We start from the raw sequence: 21,022 nt of genomic DNA on the forward strand, positions 1-21,022 counted from the left end.
TGTCATGTGAGAGCATCTGAGTCTCCACTCAAATGACGATCCCTTCTCAGTCTAGCAGCATCACATTTTAAATCACAGCCTTCCTCTACTGCCCACTGACAAATGTGTGGGAGATGAGAAAGGAGGATACTTTCTCCATAATCCTATTTTCTCAACCCTTTACTCACTTATGGCCATACTGGTGCTTGTTAGGGTGACTGCTAACCAGGTTATGCTCTAGCTCAGCTCACTCTTAGCACCTCAGTAACCCCAACTACACATCTCAAAATGAAAGAGCCAGTGTGTTATATCCAAAACCTTGTATTTACATTAATTCTTCTTGTTTTCCCATCTCCAGGTCTGTTTCAACATGGGACACATCACTTTAGCCAAAAAATTGGCTAGGAAAGCCCTTCAGCTGCTGAAAAGGAATTTCCCTTGGACATGGTTTGGTGTCCTTTTCCAGACATTCCTGGAAAAGTATTGGCATCCCTGTACCCTGAGCCAACCTCCAAACAACCCTAGTGAGAAGTGAGAAGGCTTCCTAAGACTGTAGTTAACTAGCCTGCGCTTTGTCTTTTTGACCTAGAACTACTCTTTTTCTATCAAATAATCTTCAAGCATCTAACAGACAAGCAGATAACAAGATATATAAGTCAACATGTGTATATATATATATATATATATATATATATATATGCATGTAACAAATAAGTGTATAACATACAGTTCTAACTCTTCCACCTTACTCCCCCAGCCAATTACATGTAGCAAATAGGGATTTAAAGAATGAATCTTTTTTTGAAACCTCTCTCTGAACTTTTCCTGATCAAGAGGAATTAATTAAAATGGCATATGAGGTTAGGAGTAATGGGAACCAAGGACTATTTCTGAATTTGGACATCTGTAGATGGCCCCATGATGAGTAGACTTGGAGCTCTTGTAGGGAGGGAACTTTGGGCATTAGTAAAGAATAAGGGTGTGCTAACCACCCTGTGCCTTGCAACAGTAAGAAGAATTTGGCAGTTCTGCAGCAGCAGGTGCATTGCCTCTCCCTACTCTGGCAGCTCTATAACCTGGAGGCCACAGCCAGTAGCTACAGGTTTGCCTGCCTGGCTACTCTTATGCAGAAGAATTCAGCCGAGGAGTTTACAAATGAAGCCCAGGTAAGAAGGTCCTTGCTTTACCTTTGGACCTCACTCAGAAACCAAGTTCCTGGTTTAGCATGGTTCTCCAATAACCCAGATAACGCTGATCATGTGTTCAAGTGAGGTTTCTCAATTTACAGTTTATAGATGTGTTTCCAGGTATGAGATTATCTGTGAACTCCCAGAACTGAATGCAGAATTGTATGTGTATATTCAAAAGAACCTTTGGGGTCTGGCAGGAGGAAGAAAAGGGGTCATTGCTTTCATCAGATTCTCAAAGAAGCCTATGATCTAAAAAAGATTTAAAACTGCTGATTTAGGAAAAAAAAAAAAGGAAATGTGTCTTCCTCATTTTAGTGTCTTACCTTTCTCTCTGTCTTACCCACATATTCAACAATGAACTATTTGGTGAACACCTATTATATGCCAGGCACTGATCTTGACTCCAGGGAAATATAATAAGTAAAATATACAGTATGTTAGGTGATAATCAATGCAGTAGAGCAAAATAAAGTGGAGGCAAGGGGATATGGGGTTCTGTGAGGTGAGGGGTGGGGTATAGTTTTGAACAAGGTGGTCAGAGAAAGCTTTGCTGAGCAGGTGACATTGGAGTAAATATCTGAAAGAGGCGAGAAAGTCAGACTGTCTGGGAGTAGAGTATCCAGGCAGAGGGCACAGTGAATGCCCAAGGCATATCCTCTGTATTTGAAGGACAGTGTGACTGGAGGGGAGGAAGAGGAGGAGAGTGAACCAAGAGATGAGGTCAGAAGGACCGGGAATGGGTGGGGTGGCAAATGGTGCAGACCCTAGATAGGCCACTGTAGGAGTTTTGGCTTTTACTCTGAAAGAGATGGGAAGCCATTAATGGGTTCTGAGAAGAGGGGTGACAGTATCTACTTATATTTTAATAAGATCATTCTGTCTGCTGTGTTGAAAATAACATGAAGGGGACAAGGGAGGAAGCAGGGAGACCAGTTAGGAAGCTAATGCAGTAATCTAAGCAAGAGATGGTGATGGCTTTGATTATTGTGAGGAAAAAAGGTTGGGGGTTTAGAGGCAATAGGATTCACTCATGGGTCAGTTCTGGGATGTGAGGGAAAGAAGAGTCAAGGATAATCCAAAAAGTTGTGACCCGAACTTCTAGAGGGACAGAGATGCTCTTAATTGGGATAGGGAAGTCTGCAGGAAGAACAGATTTGGGGGAAGATTTGGGAGCTAGGCTTTAGACATGTTTTATTTGAGATGCCCATTAGACATCGAGGTGGAGACAAGTCTGGTGAATATGAGTCCAGGTGAATATTCAAGTCTGGGGTTCATGGGAGAGGTCTGAGCTGGAAATAGACATATGGGAACCATCAGTGTGCAAATACTGTTTAAGGTCACAGGACTGTGAGAGAACACCAAGGGAATTAGTATAGAAAAGTTCCAGGGACTTTGTTAACAGCTCCAGTGTTAAAAGGTCAGAGTGGTGAGGAGAAACCAGCAAAAGAAACTGAGAATAAGTTGTCAGGGAGACAGGAGGAAAACCAACAGAGCCTGGCATGCTGGAAAGCTAGGGAAGACAGTGTTCCAAGAAGAGAGCACTATTTCAAGTGCACACATAGTTACATAGAACACTAACTATTTCAGATGTGCACATAGTTATATAGAGATCTAGGCAGCAGCCCTGAAGAGCTCTATGGAGCAAATATCAGAGGTCTTAAATTAGAAAACAAAGAAGAGGTAGTTTAATCAGTGTTTTGAAAGGGAAAGTCATGGATTGGAGAGGAAAAGCAGGAGCATGTAGAGAAAGTGGTTTGTTTAAAGAACAGGCAGTGAGATGATCCAGTTAGAAGTATAGGGGTGAGAAGGAGCATATTTTTCTAGCTGGGTTGGAGTCAAGTTGTGGGATACCAGGAGTTTAGACTGAGTGAGCAGCAAGGCATCATAATTTCTTACACAGGAAAGGAACAAAATGGAAATGTTACATGAATGTACAATGGGAATATTTTGCCCTGTGTTTGTTTCCCTGCAGCTTGTCTCTACCTATGTGGAGCTCTCTCAGTTCTCCCAGAGCATGGGCATCAAGGACAAGTGGCTGTACTGTGAGCAGATGGCCATTCAGAAAAGCAGTTTATGTTGGTTCTCCAGGGAGGGATTGTTGGCCACAGCTCAGCTCATGCAGACCCTGGCCTACACCAAGCTCTGCCTTGGCCATCTTGACTTCTCCATCAAGCTGGGTAAAGGGACTTAGGGATGGTGGGTCTAGGGCTTTTAGAGAGTACATGTTCACAGCTGGACCTCACATGGTGCTCTTGAACCTCCTCAGGTTTTCAAGCTCGTGAGATATGCAGACACCTCAAGAAACCAGCTCTGGAGAATCTGGTTCTCTCAGTTCTCTTCAGATCTGCATTTCTGAAGAAGAAGTATTAAGATCATTTTCTGTCATTTGTATTTGTTTCCCAAGAGGGGTGTGTATATTTTCCCAGAGAAGTTTGGAGTGGAGAGGGAGATGCTATTCCATTTCCACACCCCAGGATATCCTTCCCTTGGCCACTCCAGACACATTATCTTAAGTGTGGAAGAATCAGGAGTGGAAATGCAGAGTCAGAGCTACTATATATTCCTCAGTATTTGGGGCTCATGGACAAACTTTCTTCAAAAAAAAAATCTGCAGGGAGATAGAGAATTGCAGCAGCTGAAGACCCTGGAAGCTGCCTCAGAGGCAGTCTCCCACTTCCTTTGCCTAGAGATGGGTCTGATCCCAGGCATAGATGTTCTCTATATAAATAGAGCTATGAAGAGGAGATCTAAAGGATGTTAGGCTGCTTTGAAGGTGTAAGACCCCTTCCTTTCCTACCCATCGTCCTCACTCCCTAGCTGGTCCCAGTGGCTCTGTCTCTCGGCAGATTTGGTCTATGTGTCCATGTACTGAAGAGTCAGTGGGCGCTCATTTCTCAGCGTTATGATGTCCTTGGCCTGGCCTACTTTTACTCTGCTTGCTTAGATCTGCTGCTCTACGGAAAAGGTAAATCTTGCACAGGTCTCTGCTGTCCTACTGAGGGATTCAGACCTCAGATGGGGCTCTAGGTTTGGAATACAGGCAGTCATGAACCTGTGCCTCAGGCATGGCCTCTGCCCCTGACCTCTGGCTCCTTAAAGTCTGGGAACCATGTTGTGATTCAGGGGTGTCTGCCTTTGGGGTCTTGTTTCCTTCCCTGTATCACATACTTCTATACCCTGGTTCCTACACTGATAGTATATACTAGCGTGGTTACCTTCTCTGTCCACAGGATTGCTGTTTCGGCCCTTTAGTGAGTGTCTGCGTTTCGTTCAAATCTACGAGCACAGCCGTGTTCTGACCTCTCAGAGCAATGTCATGCTGGGGGTCCACTCCTCCCTGGCCATGTGGTAATGTCTTACTCAAGGGTTGTGGAAAAGGATAGACATATAAGTCATTTAAGCTGTCTCTCCCCACCTGACAGGACTGTTAAACATCTCTAACCAACTTTTAAAGACCATTCACCTCCCATACCCTCCCATCTTATTAAAAGGGCTCTTGCCCTTTAACAGGTTTTGGCCTGTAGGTCAAGGGTTACATTTAGGGTTACACTTAACTGCTCGAGTAACCCATAGCAAGACTGAATATAATTGGTCTCTTTTTAAGTTTCCTTGTATGTGAGTTAGTAGCCTTGATCACTTTCTAGCATCACAATTCTGACTGTCCAGAAGGTCTTAGAGCCTTAAAGAAGTGACGATTTTAAGCAAAAGTCATGGTTGGTAAGCAGCAGATATTGCTGAGAGCTATTACTCTTTTCCTCCAGGTTTGCCCAGGAATCACAGTGGGACCTGTTTGAACACTATTTCTCCAAGGCTTGCCAGTTGGTGAAAAAAACCAATGCTTCGCTATTTGGTGCACATGGCTTTGTCCGATTCCTAGAGTGCCATGTGCTAATGTTACAGAAAATACCAGAGGGTATCTTCATGCATATTCCTCTAGAGCTTCGCAGCCAAACCCTTGAGGTACCTGTTTCTCAACTGTCCTTCAACTAACACCTAATTCACTTAGTTCTACCCTAAGTGAATTAGTTCTACCTTTCTACCACCTGCATCTCTTCCTTGTTTTCCCTTTTACTGGCTCTGTCTCCCTTTACTCTTTGAATCCTTTGTTTCTCCACCTAGAAAGTTTCCACCTGCCTTATGTATCATTCCAGATATTATTACGTCTAGTTCTGGACTGGGTTTCTTTCCACCTTTGCCAGCTACTATCCAGTATCATTCAAACATTAACATTTAACCTTGCTCAGTGGACCTGTACTCTATGGTTCAGTCTGTAATTTGACACATCTCCCTATAGCCCTTTTGAGTCTAAAACACATTGCAATTCCTCTGTATCCCAAAACCAGTGTTCCAGGCCTATTTTGCCATCAGTAACGCCTCCCTGTTCCCTCAGCCATGAGTGAATATGCTGAATGAGGACCTTTGTAAGTTCTGATGAAGTGGCATGTTAGGAGAATGAAGCACTAATCCCAGAGCTAATGGACCTTCCTTTCCTTTCAGTACTTTAAGGAGTTCTTCTCTCGATGTGTGACCTGCCCTGTCTATCACCAGTGGGTATCTGAGCTTAAGGCCTCTGTAATGAGATGTGAAAAGAGAGAATTCATGTCCCTGACTAACAGCATCAGACCTTTTGACACTTGCTTGACCAGGATTTGGACAAAAGGAGAATTTCTGCAGGAAAATAACTCTTAGAAAAAAAATTTAGGAATACAGAGTAAGCATTTCTTCCTGGAACCCTTGTGTGAGAGACATAAAGACAGTCTCAAATTCCTATCATGAGCAAAGGCTGCACTTCTGAAGTAAAAAGGGACACACAGATGTAAGGAGTTAGTCCTTGCTCCAGAGGTAAGTATAATCCTCTTCCTAATGCTAGGCCCTGCCTGGACAGATAGGAATCCCTTCTATTATTAAACAGCAATTTCTTCAGCTTCTCTCAGCTCTTTGTTTCAGTATTGGTAACCCTTAGGCATAGAAAGTTCTTCCTTGCTTTTAGCCAAAGCAATTGGGTTGTTTCCTTGGAATAACTGGATGGTCACTAAGGAGAGAAAAAGGTCTTAGAAGTCACAATGTAATGTCTATGAAGGTGAATGATAACATTAGGCAACAAAAGGAGAGGAAAGAATATAGTTCCTTTTCTCAGAGCCCTGCAAATCTCCTTCTTTCCCAGGGCCGCTATTTAACTTTGTAATTGCTGAGGACATTCCTTGTATTTATCACATTCTTTATGTTCCTTCTTTCAGGATTTAACAGAGTGGCTGATGTCAAGGAGAACAAAGATGCAGAAGAAACTCAAGATATATGTGTTAAAAGAACAATAACCTGAAGGGACCGTGATTCTCCTATTGTATATAACACAAGGAAATGCCCCAGATTCTCCTTTTAAATATATAGTGTACATATTAAGTATACTAGCCTTTATAGTTACTGCTATCTATATGTTTATCAAAATAAAAGACTATTTTTTTCTAAAACATGCCCCTTAGATTTTTTTTAACTCTTAAAAGTCATAAGCACAACTCTACCAGAAGTTAAAACCAGGAGTAGACAGGAGGCCTGGAAGGCTTTAAGATGAACTGATTCCATCTTTTGTAAGGTGAGATCCATTAGCAGATGAAAAACTATGACCCTAATAAAGAAATTGCCATTACTTAAGGAGGGCTGGTAGTGCGAGTGCCTTGGTGTTGCCCTCTTTTGGCACAGATATGGTAATGGGCTCCTAAGAAGTCAAGGAGTCTTTTGAGAGGTACAAAGGGTTATGGGAATCCATTTCTCCTTTGTGCTGTGTGATTTGGGCATTCCCAGGTAAAACTGCGAAGTTGCCAGAGTATGTGTAACTTTAGCTCTCTCCCTTTTTCTTCTCTTTGGAGTTGCCATCTTTGGCCTTTTATCTATTTGATGGTGTTTCTTCTGCTGAGTATGATATTCCCGTTGATTTCTTACACTTTGTAACTCAATCATCTAGTGTCCATAGAGTGAATTTGCTAATATTATGATAGCTGCAATTTGTTATTTACTTACTTGTGCTTGAAATACATTGTTTAAATCCTGTATCAATTCTGTGAGTCAAGTACTATTATTATCCCATGTTATAGATGAAGAAATGGAAGCCTAGAAAGAGTTTACCCCAGCAAACATAGCCAAAAAATGATAGAGCTGAGCTTCTAACTCAGATTTGATTCCAGAGATTATGCTAGGCTATGCAGGCTTTTATGGGAACTAGGCTTTCCTGTACCCAGTCTTTACTATTCTCTTCAAATGGCCAAGATCAGAACTTTAAGGACAGGAAGGGAGACGTTTATGAAAGGGAGGCCTGCACTTACCCTTTAAATCATGCAATCTAATCTATACATTTCCTCCTTCCACTTTTCTCCCTCTTATACCTTTCTTTTTCCTGTCCCTCTATTCCCTTCATCTTCCTACTTGAGTTCCTCCCATCTTACTCCTTCCTTTCTTCTTCTCACCCACTTTATGTCCTCCCTCATTCCTTTAAATTTCTGGGAGGTAATAATAGAATAGCAATCCAGACAAGGACTCTGGAACCAGATAGGCTCGGTTGAAATTCTAACTCTGCTGCTTATTAGCTGCATTCATTTGGGCATATAATTTATCCTTCTATATGCCTCAGTTTCCTTTTCTGTAGATGGAGATAAAATATCCTCTTGTCCTAAAAATAGGACAGAAGACTGTCAATGTGAAGATTAAATGATTATAAAGCACCTGGCATATAGTAAGCACTCCGTGACTGGTAGCTATTATTATTGATTCAGCTTTTATATTTAAAAGTAGATGTTACATTTATGTGGTAGAAAATTCAAAAGAACAAGTGTGTAACAGTGAAAAACTCTTTCCCATCTCTGTCTTCCAGACACCAGTTGCCCTCCCCAGAGATAATCAGTGTTACCACTTCCTTGTGTACCCTAGCAAAATTATTCTATGCACATGTAAGCAATAGTATATAGTTACTGCATCCTTCTTTCCCACAAATGGTGGTGATAGATAATAACACCCTGCAGTACTTCATCCTTTTTTTTTTTTTTTTTTGGCATTCCCTTTTGGCACTTTTTTTTATTGAGAAAAAATTCACCCTTTTAAGGTATACAATTTGGTGCTTTATAGTATATTTGTAAGACTGTACAATCATCACCACTATCTAATTCCAGAACATTTTTATCACCCCAGAAAGGAACTGTGGTCCCATTAGGAGTCACTCCCCATTTCCTCTTTCCCCAATCTTTGTAACCACTAATATATTTTCTGTCTTTAAAGATTGGCCTATTCTGGACATTTCATATGAATGGAATAATTATACATGGCTTTTTCTTTCAGTTAGCATAATGTTTTCATGGTTTATTTATGGTGTAGGGTTACTTTTTATGGCCAGGTAACATTCCATTGTACCACATTGTGGCACATGATGCCACATTTTATTTATCTGTTCATCAGTTGGTGGACACTTAGGTTGTTTCCAGTTTTTAACTATTGTTATAAACAATGCTATGGTAAACATTCATGTACAAGTTTTCATGTGAACATAGGCTTTCAGTTCTCTTGAGTATATGCCTATCTTGGCATTTCCAGGAATTCCAGGTCACACAGAAATTCTGTGTTTAACTTTTTGAGGAACTGTCAAACTGTTCTCCAAAGCCTCTGTTCCATTTTACATTTTTGCCAGCAATTTCCACAGCCTAGCCAACACTTGCTTTTGTTTTTTTTATTATAGCTATCCTAGTGGGTATGAAGTTGTATCTTATGATGTTGATTTATATTTCCTTAGTAACTAATGATGTTGAGCATCTTTTCATGAGCTTACTGGACACTAGTATATCTTCTTGGAGAATGTCTATTCAAATTATATGCCCATTTTTTAATTGGAGTTTTTGCCTTTTATTGCTGCATTTTACGAGTTTTAAAAATATATTCTGCATACTGGACCCTTATTGGATTTGATTTGCAAATATTTTCTCCAATTCTGTAAGTGGTCTTTCCACTTTCATGACAAAATCATTTTGCAAAATGAAAGTTTTTAATTTTGATGAAGTCAATGTATCTATTTTTTAGTTTGGATCTTTGTGCTTTAAGTGTCATATCTAAGAAACTATCAACTAATCTGAGGTCACAAAGATTTACTCATGTTTTCTTCTAGGAGAGAAAAATCAACTTTTTATTTTGGCTTTTACATGTAGGTCTTCAATTTATTTTGAGATAATTTTTGTATATCTTGTGAGGTCATGTTACAAAATCATGCTTTTGCATGTGGCTATCCAGTTGTCCTAGCATCATTTGTTTTTAAGCAAAATATTCTTTCACTCATTTAATTGTCTTGACGCCCTTGTTGAAAATCAATTGATCTTAAATGAATGGGTTTATTTCTGGCCTCTCCATTTATTCTGTTGGTCTATATGTCTATCCTTATGCCAGTACCATACAATCTTGATTATTGTAGCTTTATAGTAAGTTTTACAATCAGGAAGTGTGAATCCTTCAACTTTACTCTTCTTCTGCAAAATTGTTTTGGCTATTCTGGGTCCTTTGTATTTACATATGAATTTTAGGATTGCCTTATCGATTTCTGCCAAAAGGACAAGTATAATTTTGATAGGGATTGCATCAAATCTATAGATTAATTTGGGAAGAATTGCCATCTTAACAATACTAAGTCCTCTGATCCGTGAAACTGGGATAGCTTTTCCATATATTTAGGTCTTCTTTATTTCAATAATGTTTTGTCATTTTAATGTATAAATATTAGACTTCTTTTGTTACATTTATGCCTAAATATCATATTCTTCTTGATACTATTATAAATGGAATTGTTTTCTAAATTTCATGTTTGAATTGTTCATTGCAAGTATATATAGAAATACAACTGATTTTTGTGTATATATAGTTTTCTTTTTTTCTCAGACAAGTTACATAATGTGTATTGATTTTGCATCCTGGAACTTTGCTGAACTTACTAGCTCTAAATTTTTTTTTTTAGATTCCTTAGGATTTTACATATGCAAGAGCATGTCATCTAAAAATAGATGCTTTTCTTTCTTTCTAATCTGGAATCCTTTTATTTCTTTTTCCTCCCTAATTTCTCTTTCTTAGAACCTTTAGTACAATGATGAATAAATGTGGCAAAGAGTGAGTATTCATGTCTTATTCCCAATCTTGGGGGAAAAGATTTCAGTCTTTCACCTTTAAGTGTGCTGTATGCTTTTGATAGATGGCCTTTATCATCTTGAGGAAATTCCCTTCTATTCCTATTTGTTGAGTATTTTTGACATGATATGGTGTCAGATTTTGTCAAATGCTTTTTTGGCGTCTGTTGAGGTGACCATGTGGTTTTTGGCCTTTGTTCTATTAATATGGTATAATATCACATTGACTGATTTTTATATGTGAAATCAACTTTGCATTCCTGGGATAAATCCCACTTTGTTATGGTGTATAATGCTTTTTATTTGTTACTATATTCTATTTGCTAGTATTTTGTTGAAGATTTTTACATCTCCATTGATAAAGGATGTTGGTCTGTAGTGCTTTTGTTTTTGTTTTTTCTTGTGATTTCTTTGTCTGTTTTTTGGATTAAGGTAATACTGGCCTCATAGAATGAGTTAGGAAGAATTCCCTTCTCATTTACTTTTTAGAATAATTTGTAAAGGGTAGGTTTTAAAATTCTTTAAATATTTAGTAGTATTCACCAGTGAAGCCATCTGGGCCTGGGCTTCTCGTTGTGAGTTTTTTTTTTTTTATTATTACTAATTTAACCTCTTTACTTGTTATAGATCTATTCAATTTTTTATTTCTTCTTGAGTCAGTTTCAGTAATTTGTGTCTTTCTAGGAATTTGTTCATTTCACCTAGGTTATCTTAATTTGTTGATATACAATTGCTCATAGTATTCCTTTATAATCCTTTTTCATTTCTTAATGCCAGTAGTTGTCCCTCCAATTTCATTCTGTATTTTAGTGATTTGAGTCTTTTTTTTTTTTCTTGGCTAGTGTAGCTTAAAAAGGTTTATCAATTTTGTTGATCTTTTCAAAGAACCAACTCTTGGTGGTGTTGATTTTTCTCTATTATTTTTCTGTTCTCTATTTCATTTCATTCATTTCTGCTCTAATTTTTATTATTTTCTTCCTTCTGCTTGCTTTGATTTTAGCTTACTCTTCAGTCTAGTTGCTTCAGGTAAAAGATTAGGTTGCTCTTTTGAGATCTTCTTCTTTAATGTAGGTGATTAAAGCTATAAGTTTCATTCTAAGCACTGATCTTGCTGCATCCCATAAGTTTTGGTATATTGTGTTTATATTTTTATCTCAAAGTGATTATAATTTCCCTTGTGATTTCTTCTTTAACACAGCTGTCATTTAGAAGTACGTTGTTTAATTTCTACATATTTATGCATTTCTAAAATTTACCTCTGTTACTAATTTCTCATTTTTTTCCATTATGGTAAGAGAACATACTTTGTCTAATTTCAATCCTTTTAAATTTATGGATACTTGTTTAGGGTCTAATATATAGTGTATCCTAGAGAATGCTGCATGTACACTTGAGAGGAATATGTATTCTACTGCTGTTGGGTGGAGTGTTTTATAACTGTCTGTTAGGTCTAGTTGATTTATAGAGTTGTTCATGTCTACTGTTTCCTTGCTGATTTTCTGTCTACTTATTCTATCCATTTTTTAAAGTGAGATATTGAAGTCTCCAACTATTACTCTTTACTTTTCTATTTCTTCCTTTAATTGTCAGTTTTTGCCTCACATTTTTTGAAACCCTATAGTTAGGTGCATATATATTTATAATTGTAGTATCTTCTTGATGGATTGACCTTCTTGTCATTATGATGTCCTTTTTATCTCTAGTAACAATTTTAAGTCTTAACTCTATTTTGCCTGATATTTGTATAGTCATTCCAGCTCTCTGTAGCTAGTTTTCATGGTATATGTTTTTACTTTCTTTTACTTTCAACCAACTTGTGTTTTTTAATCTAAAGTTTTTCTCCTATAGGCAGCATGTAGTTGGATCATGTATTTTTAATCCATTCTGCCAATTTCTGCCTTTTAATTAGACTGTTTAATCCATTTACATTTAATGTAATTACTATAAAGTTAGATTTATGCCTGCCATTTTATTTGTTTTCTATTTGTCTTATGTCTTTTTGCCTCTCTTCATCAACTACCTTCTGTTGTGTTAAATGTTGTGTTAAATAGATAATTTTAACTTTAGATTTATAATTGTTAATCTATGAAGTTCTCTTTTAAATCAGATAGATAGGGAGAAAGACATTTTTCCTAAGTAAACATTCCCTCTATTGATGCAAGTCTGGTTAATTTCCAGAGTTCTGAAAAAGTTGATTCTGAATATATTTGCCAGTTTTCTTGTTTCTTGTTGCTGTTTTTTTGTTTTGTTTTTTGTTTGTTTGTTTGTTTGTTTGTTTTGACAGAGTCTTGCTCTGTCACCCAGGCTGGAGTGCAATGGCACAATCTCAGCTCACTGCAACCTCCACTGCCCGGGTTCATGCAATTCTCCTGCCTCAGCCTCCTGAATAGCTGGAATTACAGGCATGCATCACCACACCCGGCAAATCTTTGTATTTTTAGTAGAGATGGGGTTTCACCATATTGGCCAGGCTGGTCTCGAACTCCTGACCTCAGGTGACCCACCTGTCCCAGTCTCCCAAAGTGCTGGGATTACAGACATGAGCCACCACGCCCGGCCTTCTTGTTGCTTTTTGGACGAGAGCATTTTCACAGGTTCTTACTCTGGCATGGATCAGTTTTAATATATGAGTTATTTTATGGCTTCTGAGTTTGGTTCATTCTTGAAAGGGCTCTTTTCTCTCAAATTATTTTAACTATTTCTCGACAGTCTTTCAACTATTTTTTAGGCCAATTTTATCAAAATAGTATTTACATTTAGGAAAATGTACCCATTTTAGCGAAAGGTTTTTGACAAATATATATACCTGTGTAATCACTAGCACAGTCATGATAGAGAACATTTCAACCAGAAAAGTTATTTCAGGTCCCTTTGTCATCATTCCCATTCCATCAATACTCCCAACTTCGACACAAAATACTCTCATTACATTTTTCATTGTCTTTGTGTTATTTCTCCTTTGTCATTTTTTATTTCACGCTTAAGTTGCCTAACAGTGTCTCTTTAATTTCATTTTATTTTAAAGAAGCTGTTCTTTTATGTATTAGTTATATCATTTTTCTCTTTTAAAATTAACTTCGGTGGTTCAAGCCTGTAATCCTAGCACTTTGGGAGGCCGAGACAGGCGGATCACGAGGTCAGGAGATCAAGACCACCCTGGCTAACATGGTGAAACCCCGTCTCTACTAAAAAAATACAAAAAACGAGCCGGGCGAGGTGGTGGGCGCATGTAGTCCCAGCTACTCGGGAAGCTGAGGCAGGAGAATGGCGTGAACCCGGAAGGCGGAGCTTGCAGTGAGCTGAAATCCGGCCACTGCACTCCAGCCTGGGCGACAGAGCGAGACTCTGTCTCAAAAAAATTAATTAATTAATTAATTTAATTTAATTAACTTTTTGAGTAAGATGCTTAATTGTTAAGAGTGTGAATTTTCCTCTGAGTACTTCTTTAACTGAACTCCAAAGGTTCTGATATGAGGAGGTCATCTCACCATGTTGCCTGCATTTGCTTTGCTTTATATTGCATGTGTTTCTTATTATAAAATTTAGAATGGCAGTATTTTCATCTTAGAAGTTACTTTTACAACTATGACTTTGGTTGGTATTCATAGACCTCCTATCATGATCAATGATGGAATTTTTATATTTCCTCTTCCTTACCACTCAATTGATTGTTATTTTTCTTAGTATTTTCCTTTGAACTCAAAAGTAAAAATACACTTTTTACTTCTGACATGTTCTAAAAAGCTCTAAATATATTCAGACCATGGTGAGTTTTTCCAGAGGGTTCTTTTTAGTCTTTATTCTGCCCTTTTTTCTGCCACCTCTCCACTCCCCAGCAGGCAGTCCCTAGTCATTAGTTGATTGGTGGGCAAATTGGAGCCCAGGGCACACCGCTTGTCCTTCTTCCTGAGGTGCTTAGGCCAAGCTTAGGGCCCCTCCAGATGGCGAAAACCTCTTTATGCCTAGCTATTTGTGATTGTAACAAGACTGGGTTACTAAGCATTTCATCCCAATATGGGCAAATACATACATCCCTGAGTATCTGGGGGGGATTAGTTCTAGGACCCCTGTAGATACCAAAATCCATGGATGTTCAAGTCCCTTATATAAAATGGTGTAGTGTTTGCATATAACCACACATCTCCTCATATACTTTAAATCATCTCTAGATTACTTAAAATACCTAATACAATATAAATGTTATGTAAATAGTTGTTATACTGTATTGTACAGGGAATAATGACAAGGAAAAAGTCTGTACATGTTAAGTACAGACATAACCATTTTTTTCTAATATTTAAAGAAATATCTAATTTTTTTTTTCAATATTTTTGATCCACGCTTGCTTAAATCTCTGGATACAGAACCCATGGATATGGAGGGATGACTATATTTTCAAATTGAACAGTTTCAGAAGAAATTCTGGCAAGTCCTTAAAGGCTCTTTCACCCCTAGCCTGGACTAGCTTTCATTTACACTTGACCATGGCCATTCCTTTACCATTCCTTTTTCCCTCCCCTCAGTTCATTTCTCCACGGGGCCCTTCCCGGGCTCCAGAGTTTAGACCAAGGGAAACAGTGCTACTAGATGACCACCTAGTTAAGAGACAGCCAGCTCTGGTAAGACTGATGTCTGTAAAGGTCTTCTAGTGCTTGAAAATCCTGTGTCCTGCCAAGGAACAGACTTGGTGTCTATTTCCATTTTTGTCCTTGTTCCTGTTTCCTTTCAGTCCCATTTCTCACACACCATTTGTCCTGGGTCTCTTTTAACTATCGTTAACCTATCTCCACCCCCACCCCATCATATGGTGTCGCATCATGTCACATATTCACAAGGTGCAGAGCAGAAAGGAGAAGAGCTTCCTTGACTCAAGCAAATGAATCTGTACTTGGAGGTATCATGAGAGAAGCAAAAAATACTTTTGAAGAAGACTTTTCAGCATCCCTTGAATCAAACTGCATTGTAGTGTTCTGACCAGGGAAGGAAACCATTTCCCCATTGACGAGAGACAGGAGATCATACAGCACAAAATTCAGACCAGAGTCTTTTCCGTTCACGGGCCGAGCAATTAGTCAAACTTGGGCAGTTTCCTTTCCCATTCAGCCATTAAGAGTTTGCACATCATTATTAGGATTTATTTAGCCCAGTGTGTAATAGCAGAAGAACCAGTGGGGGAGTGGGGTGCAGGGAGGTCTTCCCCAAGACATCTCAGTCATATCTGAGCATCACTTTCCCTGACAGTAAAGTTAGGACATTGGATTAGATCTTAAAGTCCCTGTTTGCTCAGATATCCTAAGGATCCTAGGGCATGAGCTGGCTGGATGGCTGCACAGAACCCCTAGGGATGGTCCTCATGAGTTTACAGTGTGATGAGTTTAGCTGGATGGAGTCTGATTGTTAGGTGGATTCTGAGCTGGCCCACAGGAGGCCTCTCCACCCTTGTTCCCTCCCGGGAAGATGACTGTGGCATATGTCACAGGCTTGGAGCAGACCAGGAACTTAGGAGGTAGAGGGGGCAATGAGGATGGAGCTGGGAGTGATGGTTTTCCTGATGGGGGATCAAGAGGTAGGCTGGTGTAGGTGGTATTGTCAAATGAAGGTGGTGAGTCAAGTCTAACGTGTGGTACATCCAAAGGCAATTCAGCAGCCAGTCCAGAGTTACTGATGTGGTGGACGACTGAGGAGGGATTCTGAAACAAAAGCAGGCAAATCAGGAATACCTCCCTCTGCCCCAGATCTCCCTTTGGTGGGAAGCCCAGGACCACACTAGATCTATCTCTTGAATCCTGAGTATGTCATTGGGCAAGAGGGCTTCATTGTGAAGATTTTCAAGCCCCAAGTTTCTCCCCAAGTCTGGGAGGCTGGGATGCCAAGGGAGACCATTAGTGTCAAGTTTATAGCATTTAAGAAGAGGGTTTCGACCCCAGCTAGGTCCCAGTCCTTTCTCCACCCCATCATCCTAGGACCTCTCAGTGAGTGTGATGAATGGAAAGTCTGGGGAATTTGGCTGCGGGCCTGCAGAGGCTTCTTACCATGCCTGAAACTCTGCTGCTCAGGAATCGGCCACTGACACCAAGCCTGTTCCCTGGCAGAACAGACAACAGCAGCATAGTCTGCTTCCGGGGCTGGCTCAGAGCCCTTCCCTCACTCCCTTCCTTCAGAAGCCTCTGAAACCTCTTCACTACTGCAGACTCACCTTCCCCACTCCCACCACCAAGCCTTTACCCCTTCCATCTCCCCAGCCTGCTGGAAATCTCCCCACCCACTTATGGTTTCCAGAGCTCCCTTCAATCCACCTCAGCACTCAGCCTACCTCCCGAAACCCTTTCCCCACCTTCTGCAACGCCTTTCCTCCCATTGCATTGCCCCACCCTTTCTAATTCCTGTCTTTCCGCAGGCTGCTCCCATTGAATCTCCTTCCCTCCCCTCCATCCCTCAGCCCTGGGAATTCTAGGATATGGGGGCCTTGAGACTTAAGCCCAGGTAAATCCATTTGTAGGGGGATTGGACCTAGACTCCTGGCCTTATCTACACAACTGGTTGATACAGGAATAGTAGGGCCAGGCTGAGATAGGAAGATAGCCACCTACCTTTTTTCCTCTTGGCCATGACAGCAAACAGCACCACCGCTGCCACCAGCAGGCCTACCAGGAGCACAGCACCCCAGATCAAGGGGATGCTGAGGAACAGAAAGGGATAGGCGGGCTTAGACCTGAAGCCTGTGGGGAGCTGCTGGCCAGGAGCCCTGGAACAGCCACAGAAGGGTTACATTCTCGATTGGGAGAGGGAGATGGAATAGAATGAGGAGGGCTGACTGAGGCAGGGCAGAAGAGGGACTCATTAAGGTGTCCTGGCTGAAGATTCACCAGCATGAAGGGACCATTGCTGAACCAGGACAGAGAAGTATGTATCTGTCTGTCTGTCTGTCTGTCCAGAAGTTCCCCAGAAGTGAGAAGAATCATAGGTTTTCCCCTTCTATTTAGTTTGGAGCTCTAAACAAGTCATTGTCTCCACCACCACCCTTTTCTTGGCCTCCCAAATCCAATCTTGTCAGTACCTCTTCTCATCCTGGCTGGGTTCCAAGGGGTTGGCACTGCCTGCAGGGTCTGAGAATGCGTTCTCAGCCAGACTGCCAATCTTATGGATCTCTTCTTCGTCCTCTGTCAGACCAGGAACGGAGTCAGAAGGAAACATTTAATGAGTGCATGCCCATGTGGGCAGGCTTCAATATCCTGTTGAGTTCTGAGGGACTGGAGGAGTGGAACCAAGGAAGGAGAGGACCCCAGGAAGAAACACAGAAAGGGGAGGATGGGATGTTCTTTAGGGGCCTGTCATTCCACAGGTCAGGAAATAGCACTGGCTTTTTATGTCTTTACCTGGTTGTGACTACACCCACTTTTCCCTGTACCACCAGCTCCTCCCATCTTCCCGCTGCATTTCTTCCCTTTTACCTGCTCTACCCCTCACCCCTTTGGCCTTATCAAGCTGTTCAGTCTGTGTAAAAACACCTACTGGATGATCTGTACCCACCTCTCCTTCCCACCCGAATAGGTTTCTCCAGTTCTCATCCTCAGGGTGACATAGCTCCTGGCTCTCATGGGTCTTAAATGGGGCCTCCTCACATACCTGCAACCCTGCAACCCCAGCCCAAGCTCTGCCCTCAGGACTGAAGGAAATCTGGGTGGGCCCTCATGTGATGCAACACTAACCAACTGACCCTTGCTGAGAGCCTTGCTGGGATCCTGAGACTCAGTTTGAAGACAAGGCTTCTGTCACCCATAAGATGTAATTGACTTCTGGCTGCAGGACTTGGGGTTGGTTTCTCTGGGCCTGGAGACTTGTCTTAGGAACCTAGCCAATCCTTTCAGACCAACTGGAATGGGGCCTTGCCTTGTTCTTGAGAGATTAACCATTCCTACTCCCCATCCTATGCCACACCAGGAACTGGGGCTGCTGTGGCACATGTCCTGTCCTCCTGGTGCCTATTAGGCTGCCTTTGACCATCTTCTCTGAAGCTAAATGCTCACCTGAGCTGCAAGCCACATCATCTCTGGATGCTATGCGCCACCTGCCTGCCTGAAAATCATTCTCCACAGCACCTGCCCCATAGCAGCAGGTCGGGGGCCCAGGTCCCTGCCTCCCTGACCCTCCTCCCAGAGAGTCTCATCTTGTCACAATTTGCCTTTTAGGGAGTTAGAACCTGAATTTAGTAACTCAAAGTGTCAAGGATTGAGGAGGGCAAAGAATGACAAGTATTAACAACATATTTATAAGACAATAACCACGGGCTTGAGATGAGAAGGATTCTAATGACAACATAGTCTACCCTCTTATTTAGAGGGAAAAAAACAAGGGAAGGGGCTGGGGCGGTGGCTGTAATCCCAGCACTTTGGGAGGCCAAGGCGGGGCAGATCACTTGAGGTCAGGAGTTCAAGACCAGCCTGGCCAACATGATAAAACCCCGTCTCCACTAAAAATACAAAAATTAGCCAGGCGTGGTGGCGGGCACCTGTAGTCCCAGCTACTCGGGAGGCTGAGACACAAGAATCACTTGAACCCGGGAGTCCAAGGTTGCAGTGAGCCAATACTGCCATTGCAGTCCAGCCTGGGCAACAGAGTGAGACCCTGTCTCAAACAAAACAAAATGAAACAAAACAAAAACAAGGGAAGGGAAAATGCTCTACTTAATTTTATTATTTGGGGATTGGGCATAAAATACTTGAGAAAAGGAAGACTTAAAGGTGAAAAAATGGCCAGTTCCATAAAAGAAAAGGAGTGGCTGTCTGTGCTTGAGGTAGCTGACCATTTTCCCTCCAGAACTTTATTTTTAGAACATCCTATCTTTCTTTTAAAAAACCCAACTTTTTAATATTTGAAAATTTTATTTTAATAAATGCTTGTATACTAGAAAAGTTATGGGCTCTGGGACTGAAACCTGCAAAAATAATGTCTTTAATACTGAAAATAGGGTCAAGAATATTGGCTTAAAATATTAATGACACTTTTTCCATTTTTAAAACGAAAGGTGTTGAAGTAGTTCAGGTACTGAATGTACCCACTTGTAGGTGAGACATACTAGATGCCCTGTGAAGACTTACAAAATTAAATAAGGTATGAATTCCATAATTCTTAAGCCATCAAGCCCACTATTACAGGAATAAAACACTGAAAGCTACAAAAATTAATTCTGGTTTTATATACTCAGATTCAACATTGTTTAAAATATTTCTTTTTTTTTTTTTTTTTTTGAGACGGAGTCTCGCTCTGTCGCCCAGGCTGGAGTGCAGTGGCCGGATCTCAGCTCACTGCAAGCTCCGCCTCCTGGGTTTACGCCATTCTCCTGCCTCAGCCTCCCGAGTAGCTGGGACTACAGGCGCCTGCCATCTCGCCCGGCTAATTTTTTGTATTTTTTTAGTAGAGACGGGGTTTCACCGTGTTAGCCAGGATGGTCTCGATCTCCTGACCTCGTGATCCGCCCGTCTCGGCCTCCCAAAGTGCTGGGATTACAGGCTTGAGCCACTGCGCCCGGCCTAAAATATTTCTAATTAAAAAATAAATTAGCATCAAGTATGTTGAAAATGCTGGAAGAAGAGGCCAAGTCCCTGGGGCAGGAAGGACGCGCCTTCCTGTTGGGAAGCACACTAGTGTGGAAGGGGGATGGGGATGGTTTTCAGCTGATTTATCTCAGACTTCCCACCCAGTTTGGTTTCCGCTCCCTGCAGAGCTGTCAAGAGGATATCTCCTCGGAATGCCGCCTCCCCAGGGGCCCCCACTCCTCAAGAACCCAAGAGCCCTGGCAATAGGTAGGGGTGGGGAGGGTAGGTCCAAGGGGTGGTAGCTGACCTAGGATAACTCACCTGGGGGCAGTATGTTCAGAGAGACTCTATGCAAAATCTGGGGCCCCCTGGCCCCATCCACCATGCAGCCATACTCGCCAGCATCCTCCTCCTCCAGGGTAACCATTTCCACCTGCAGCAGGCCCCCACCCAGGTCTGTGAGAAACGTACGCCTGCCCGCTGGAGCTCTGCGATCCACAGCTGAGGACACCAGGGGCTGGCACCCCTCCGGCGAGAACCGGCACCACACCTTCTGAGCCTTGACATCCTGGAGCCTGTAGTGGCACTGCACCAGAATGGAGCTTCCCACGGGTGCCTGCAACACCTCGGGGAGGCTGCCAACTATGCCCTGACCTGGGGAAGGAAAGGAGGTGGGAATTGTGGGCCGGAGCTGGGAGCACCTCCCAGCCCAGCTGCTGGTATGGGTGTGGCGTTCACAGTAACACTTTACTCCTGGGCATGGGGCTGAGCATATGGGACCCGGAGCTGCAGCTCCTCCTGAACCTTACCTTCTAGTCCCAGGAGCAGCAGCAAGAGCAGGTTGGGGCCCATGGCTGGGCAGAGAAATGTCAACTCCTGGGCTTGCCTGGAGACTGACACAGCATTCCCCTGAGGGCAGGAAACATCTGCCTCAGACAGTCACGTGGGGTTCTTAGTGACTATGGGGTGGGAGACAGGAAATGATGGGCACCTCCAAGAGTGGGGAAAGGGAGTTCTTCTAAGCCCTGGTTGGCTTAGTGCTCAGGAACTGCCCTGAGGGTAAGGGTGGGCAAGACAGGATGAGAAGACCCAAAGAAAGCTAGAAGCCTGCAGTGGCTGGGGCCCAGCTAAGGGGTGAGATGGGAGGATTGTGACAATTGGAGGACAAGAGAGA

At 41.8% G+C, this 21,022-nt stretch overlaps 2 protein-coding genes across 5 annotated transcripts in view; one reads left to right on the forward strand and one right to left on the reverse strand.

Moving 5' to 3' along the window:
- The window catches only part of LOC117087180 (adenylate cyclase type 10-like), a 45,379-nt gene extending 38,749 nt beyond the window's left edge, over positions 1 to 6,630 (forward strand). Inside the window, exons 24-30 of the mRNA XM_033217071.1 lie at positions 338 to 510; positions 989 to 1,145; positions 3,142 to 3,346; positions 4,400 to 4,517; positions 4,931 to 5,129; positions 5,667 to 5,880; positions 6,407 to 6,630. Coding sequence (XP_033072962.1) covers positions 338 to 510; positions 989 to 1,145; positions 3,142 to 3,346; positions 4,400 to 4,517; positions 4,931 to 5,129; positions 5,667 to 5,858 — 1,044 coding nt within the window. The 3' untranslated portion in view covers positions 5,859 to 5,880; positions 6,407 to 6,630. The remainder of the gene's footprint in view (positions 1 to 337; positions 511 to 988; positions 1,146 to 3,141; positions 3,347 to 4,399; positions 4,518 to 4,930; positions 5,130 to 5,666; positions 5,881 to 6,406) is intronic.
- Positions 6,631 to 15,418: 8,788 nt separating this feature from the next.
- Positions 15,419 to 20,814, reverse strand: TREML1 (triggering receptor expressed on myeloid cells like 1). 4 transcript variants are annotated; one of them, XM_033217090.1, is made up of 6 exons: positions 20,658 to 20,814; positions 20,320 to 20,502; positions 17,370 to 17,472; positions 16,903 to 16,991; positions 16,345 to 16,397; positions 15,419 to 16,002 (listed from the first exon to the last, which is right to left on the reverse strand). In XM_033217090.1, exons 1-6 carry the CDS (start codon positions 20,698 to 20,700, stop codon positions 15,688 to 15,690), a joined length of 786 nt encoding a protein of 261 aa, XP_033072981.1. In that variant the 5' UTR covers positions 20,701 to 20,814; the 3' UTR covers positions 15,419 to 15,687. The 4 variants fall into 4 exon arrangements, with proteins under 4 accessions (XP_033072981.1, XP_033072980.1, XP_033072983.1 ...); XM_033217089.1 differs by having other exon boundaries at positions 20,170 to 20,502; XM_033217092.1 differs by lacking the exon at positions 16,345 to 16,397 and having other exon boundaries at positions 20,170 to 20,502.
- Between the last annotated feature and the right edge of the window lie 208 nt (positions 20,815 to 21,022).

Source organism: Trachypithecus francoisi, unplaced genomic scaffold (genome assembly GCF_009764315.1).
Source record: "Trachypithecus francoisi isolate TF-2019V2 unplaced genomic scaffold, Tfra_2.0 Lachesis_group10, whole genome shotgun sequence".
NCBI classification, from domain to species: Eukaryota; Metazoa; Chordata; class Mammalia; order Primates; family Cercopithecidae; genus Trachypithecus; species Trachypithecus francoisi.